Genomic DNA, 6,541 nt, shown 5'->3' on the forward strand with positions numbered 1-6,541 from the left:
AAGATGTCATTCCCTCGGATTGTTTAAAATGTTGAATGTTGTAAATGTATGTTTGTGCAATTGTATAAAATGTACTATATTATATATAAAAGTCTGCTCCCAGAAAGGACCAAAGGGTTAATTTTTTGTTCTTTTTTATTGATGGGAATGAGGAAATAGCGACCGTTTCCAGAAAGTTTGAAAAAAAATTTTTGAATTTGCATTGTTAAAATTATGGGTACCTTAGAAAGTTTAAGATTCATTGTGATTCCATTTGCTGTTTTTTTTTTTTTTTTTTTTTTTTTTTTTTTTTTTTTTTTTTTTTTTTAGAAAGTTTTGAAAATGTACTTTTAGGTTTCCCCAAGTTGATTAAATTACTTCCACCCTCGTCTTAGCCTCTATAAAAACACTAATAAAAAGGCAATTGACACAACTTTGTGGCAACCGGGGACGAATTGAAATCATTAAAACGTTTGAAAAAAATGAGAAAGTTAAAAAAAAATATGTTTGCGTTTTTTGCTTTTACTTTTGGAATTTAGCTCTTTTGTCTTTTCGCTATAATTAATTCTTTTATTTCTTTTTTTGCGCCACTATTTTTACAATTGTGTATAGTGGGTACAAAGTAAATAATTTTTGTTGTTATTGCTTGTTTTAAAGAGACAAGTTCGGACAATATGGTTTTTGGTGGTTGGTTGTATATATATATATATATATATATATATATATATATATATATATATATATATATATATATATATATATATATATATATATATATATATATATATATATATATATATATATATATATATATATATATATATATATATCTTGACAGATATGAGGAGATTTGTTTTCAAGACCATTTTTTCATGATATCAAATTTTTACCGTTGAGACGGCAAAGCTTCTGGCCAAGCAAGTAAACTAAGAGGGGTATTTACATCTCCCCCCTCTGCCTGTCCTAACTGAGCTTTCCTGATTTTTCGGCTGTTTCCTGTTGTATCTTAAGTTTTCTGTATAATTCACTTATTGTTTGTTTTTTATCTAAATTATGCCCACCAAAACATCCTTTCCCCCCAAATTAAATCCTATACTTGCATCCGATCAAATATGTATTCTCCCTACGATTTCCCATGATTTCCTTTATTTTCGTATAATTAGCTCCTTTTCGTAATTTGTTTTCATTTTACCGACCCCTTCCCTGTCAATTCCATTCCGAATGTGGGGACCCCCAGAATAAATTCCAATTAGGGGCAGTTTTTACAATTCAAATACGATATAAAGGAGGGTGTTATGTGTTTAACACCCCATAAAATACCCCCCCCCCCCCCTCTGGAAAATACCTTTTCCGCTTTTTTTGGTAGTTGCTGGTGCCAAACTGAAAAAAAAAGAAGAAGAAAAAAGCAAAAAAAATAAATGTAGGCGAAAAATCATCAAAATTAAGCTAAAAACATATGGTACCAAAAAGTTTAAGAAGGTTTAGCTTTCCTTTGAAAGCATAGTTGGCTTTGGGAACAAACAAATTGTTATTGTTTAAGTTTTTACGGACAAAAGCGTTGTCAAATTCTACGAGTTAGTTTTTCTTATCCTCCAAGTGTAAAACTACCACAAATCACCCTTAATAAATAAATGAAACCCAAAACGAACAGAAATTACAATAGATAACCTAGTTGATTTTAGAATAAAGCGTATCCATGTTCTGATACTTGTATACAACAATACAACAATGTATTCACATTGTTGTTTTTCGTCAAATAAAACTGTGAATAACCATTCCTAAGATTTTGCGCCTTGGATACGAGCCAAAAAGTACTCTCCTACCCCTACTTATGTATCTGCTAGGCAATAACCAAATATTATGGAAAAGACTCATAAAACCTAGTGAAATAGGCCTATAAGTTATATTGAAGCTTGCATCAAAGACAAAAACAGCTTCCTGTCAAATAGAAGAAATTATAAATCACAATAGTTGTGCTGTATATATACTATACATAGTGATAGCGTCGCTAAGGCACATAAAAAACACATTTATTGTGTGCAGCAAAGGTGAAAACCAAAGACCCAGCGCGGCTGGCTTATAGGACAGCGTAGAAGGCTCCCAGTATTGAGATCTTTGGTTCATGCCTGATATAAGACTTTTTAGAACATATCTATTTTTGGGAAAAAATTGCTTTTCTTTGGGAAGGGGGGGGGGGATCAGTATTGGGCTTTGGCAAGGCGACTTAAATTTTATATCCGAGGGGGACAATTTTTCTCTGATCCTCGCAAGTGTGTGTCATTGTTTTTTTCTTTTTCATGTCTGTCGTCCCACAGGCCTCGTTGCTAGTTCATTTATGGTTCCTTTTTCAGGTGTGCAACTTGTAACAAGGTTTTGATTGGTGAAAAGCAATGGCTTGCACACGCAAAGAGCCGTGTTCACCAGAAACTGAAAGCTAAACAAAGAAAAAAGGATAGAAAAGGAAATCCTGAAGAAAAGACGCAAACAGACAAGTGATACAAAAATTCGTATTTAAGCATCTAAATAAATTGATTTTTTTTATCTTTTAGTTTTTGAGAACTTCAGGTTTTTATAGAGTAAATTTGTTTTGTCCTTTTTCAAAAAATACTTTACTATTCAATTTCAAGTAGTAAATCTATGCAAAATCTGAAAAAAACACAGAATCAAAGTGAAATTGATCGGATAAAAGAGGAAACTCTGGCTTATCTTGGAGAAGAAAAAATATCAACATCATTCAGCTCAACGAAGCAAAATTATAAAGCTAATTGTAAAAACAAATAAAAATTTAATAAGCTTTGATAAAATTAAAAACTAAATAAAGTTATAGGAAAACTAAATAAAATCTAATAACTAAATTTTCTCTTTCTTTTCCTTTTAAAGATAATATAAAACTCAAAATTATAATCTCTGAAATCAAATTCTGCGGGAGTGGACGGCTTATCTCTTCGAGCGTTTAAGGCAATAATGCATTATATTCTACTGTGTCTGCTTTTTATTATAAGCCTGTCACTTGAAAAGGACATTTTTCCTGACCAGCTAAAAGTTGCGAAGGTAATACCACTTCATAAAGGTTGCTCTAAAATAGAGATTTAGAATTGGAGACCGATATTAATCCTTTCGTTGTTTTTGAAATTATTGCAATAATTTGTTCATAAACGTCTAAACAGTTTCATACAGGCTAATGGTTTGCTGAGTGAGACCCACTTCGGATTTTGCCTAGGGTACTTGATGGCGAATAATTTACAAAAAGTTTTGGAATCGATTAGTAGAGGGATAAACAGAGGTAAGAAATATGCTTCTATGCCTACGGGTAGTCGCATAATAATCGATAAAGTTCACTTGAAAACTCTGCTAAGGTGGAAAGCGTCGTTTGGGACCCGCTAAATGGTCGTATAGTGGGCTTAAAGCTATTACAACGGGCGCCCCCACCAATCAGTGATTTATTATTTATGTTTAGCAGTATTTCCAGTGACGTGTGGAGTACCACAAGGATCAGTATTAGGTCCCCTGGTTTACCTGATCTATGTTGATCTCATCTGTCTTTATTTGAAAGATGTATGTCTTAATTCGTTTGCTGATGATACCGCTTTAACTGTGCTTGCCTCATCTGTGAAGGATCTAGTGAAAAAAGCGAATCTCGCATTGGAAAGGCTAGACATTTTCACTTCATTAAGTCTATTGTGTGTAAATGTTCTCAAGACATTTTTAACGACGTTTTTTAGAGTTGGTACACCAATGGATGTATCTGGCCAGGTAACTTTATGTGGTAATCCAGTTCAGCAAGTTGATCATCTCCGCTACCTTGGTTTTTATCTTGATTGCCATCTGGCATGGAAGTGTCACAGTGACACAATTTCATAAAAAATTGCCCGTGGGGTAGGCGTACTTCGACGTCTGCAGCACTTTCTCCCTCAAAGAATAATTCCAACTACATATTATTCGTTGGTTTATCCATATATCTCCTACGGTTTCCTCCTATGGAGCAGTAACTTATCATGAAACTATAGAAGAGTGCATGTTCTACAAAATAAAGCTATTAGAGCAAGTAGAAAGCATGTTCAGAACATATATGCCTGTTCTAGGCTCCCGAACCTCTTTAACGCAGGTCAGATAGGAGACTACCTAGTGGAAGTATGTGCGAGGCAATGTAAGAAAGGCTTAACCCTTTACGTTTTTAAGAATTTTTATCTAATTGATAGTGACCTACAAAATTATGGTACTAGGCAAAATGATAATATAGTTGTTGGTGTGCGTTGTGGTACCAGGTCTTCATTTTCAATGAAACACCTGGGTTCATCAGTTTGGAATGAGCTACCATTGATCATTAGAGCGGCAGAGGATGTACCTCAATTTAAAAAGAATTTAAAAGATTATTTTTTGGGGGGGAATTTTTTAAATTTTATTATTGTTGGTAGGTTGGGTAGGGGAGGAAGAGGAGCTGAAGAGGTAAGGGTGGGTAGGAGCTAAGGTTAGGTGGGCAGGGTGGGGGAGGGGAGAGGGAGTTGAGTATAGTGAGTGATGGAGACTGGATTGGTTATTAATATTTTTCTTTTATATTTTATTTATGTTTTATCATTTTTAATTCAGTTATTTATTTATTTTTCTATTATTTTTTTTTACTATTATTTTTACATATATATATGTAGGATGTAGTTTATCTATTTTTGGTTCATTTATAATAGTTTTAATCAAATAGTTGAAATTTATGTAAATAGTTGATTTAATAGGTAAGTAGTTACGTGGAGTTTCGCGCGATCACAAACCTTCGTAGGTTTCCTCCAGCGTGAAAGTGTTGTTTAATTTATTTATTTGTTTATGAATGTGGATTAATAAACTTATATGAACTTATAAACATGTCTTCTTTCCGAAAGTTTTTATATTGAATTTAATTAAACTTAGAACTATAATGGAATTCAAGCTTTTGATGAACATTAAGCTTATTTTCATTTTGTACTATTTTGCCGACTAACGCTAAAATTTTAATGAAAATTTATAAATTTATAAAGAAATTAAAGTAAAATTATAAAGTTAATTACGAAAACTGATAAAATATATTTCCTATTTAAAAAGGTTAAAACTCAAACTTTATTAAACTCTAATGAAGTTTTTTTCTTCTTTTTTAAAACTTGACCCAAGATAAAAGAGCCATTTTTGTCACAAATTTTTGCCATGTACTTGAATAATCAATAATTTAAAATAAAATTACTTTCCAAAACTTCTTAGGTTGAATGCAAATAATCTCTCACTGCTTCGATGAAAATTCAAATCAAAAAGAGCTTTTGAATCTTCTTGGCAAGCTAACCCCCCTTCCCGTCGCGAATGATTTAAATTCCTATATACTAAACTAAGTATTTACAAAATTTGATTAACACAAAATTCAATGTAGGGTATAGGCTGCATCTTGTTTGAATAAGATAGCCCAAACAGGTCATATAAAAAATAGAATATGGTATTAGCATTAAGTTTAGAATTAAATGAACTAAGATGAAAGCAGTAAGAGCAGTAAAGAATAGCAGTTAAATGAACAGCAAATAGCGTTCAAGTTAGGGATTTCTTTTTATCAGCATCATTTGCAAAACCAAACCAGGTTTCGACTTCGTACTATAATGTATATGGCATTTTGCCCTGGCATTGCCCTGGCAATGCCAGGTTATATTGCCCTGGCATTGGCATTTTGCCCTGGTATAAATATCTTAAAGGATATCAAAACCTATTCGGACTGTCGGGCTGTGCACTCATTATTTTTATATCATAATTTTGTAACTTCGAACTGCCATGACTCAAACGTCTTATTTGCAAGGGATCGAAATAGTGAAAAGCGTTTATTTTTGAACCGCCATTTCTAAGCTTTCCAGCTTCTTTGGACCAATCCAAGGATGTAAAGCTTTTCCCTGGAATATGAAATCAATCATAAACTTGGACGTATTTGCTAGGCAGGTGGTCCTACTAGAGTGACCTTTTTTCAGAATGGAATAGGCTTAAATATTGATCCCCGAAACCTTTTGTTAAAGTGATCAGTTTTATTTCACAAATTTACGGATTAAAACAATTAACGTTTTTCCGCCCTTGATTGATTTTCGTTTTATTCTCTTGCTATTTTGTTATAGTTCTTTCTTGAATTCACGGGGCTTGTATTAGCGTGCTATTCCTCCTAGAACACCTACAAAGATAAAAATTTAGCGTCTATCAATATTGAAATACCTCTGTCATCCCTTTTTTTTCTTAAAAAAAAAAAAAATCCCAAAAATTCATGAAAGTACTCGAGTTCTTCTCTTTACTTTTACCAGTCCCTACCACCACGCCTGAATGGGGGTGGGAGAGGGTTCAGCCAAGATTAGCTCCAAACGTACTTGATGGGATGTGATATTTTTCTCCCCTTTATCACACCTCAGGCAGCGAGGTAACAATTCAAGTTTCAAAACCTCATTGTTATTTATCAACTTTCAAATTTAGTTTAAAATCGTCTTGATAATTAAAATCAGTGATAAAAATAATTCAGTAAAAATTATTTGTTTTGTAATCAAAATAATTAGAAATATATTTAGAAAATAACTACGAATGA

At 32.7% G+C, this 6,541-nt stretch overlaps 1 protein-coding gene across 1 annotated transcript in view; it reads left to right on the plus strand.

Moving 5' to 3' along the window:
* The window catches only part of LOC148946513 (tRNA dimethylallyltransferase), a 296,612-nt gene extending 293,727 nt beyond the window's left edge, over positions 1–2,885 (plus strand). Inside the window, exon 9 of the mRNA XM_089097399.1 lies at positions 2,331–2,885. Coding sequence (XP_088953525.1) covers positions 2,331–2,475 — 145 coding nt within the window. The 3' untranslated portion in view covers positions 2,476–2,885. The remainder of the gene's footprint in view (positions 1–2,330) is intronic.
* The last annotated feature ends 3,656 nt before the right edge of the window (positions 2,886–6,541 follow it).

The sequence above is a fragment of the Artemia sp. Qi Xiang Cuo genome, chromosome 11 (genome assembly GCF_049724085.1).
Source record: "Artemia sp. Qi Xiang Cuo chromosome 11, ASM4972408v1, whole genome shotgun sequence".
Classification (NCBI taxonomy): domain Eukaryota; kingdom Metazoa; phylum Arthropoda; class Branchiopoda; order Anostraca; family Artemiidae; genus Artemia; species Artemia sp. Qi Xiang Cuo.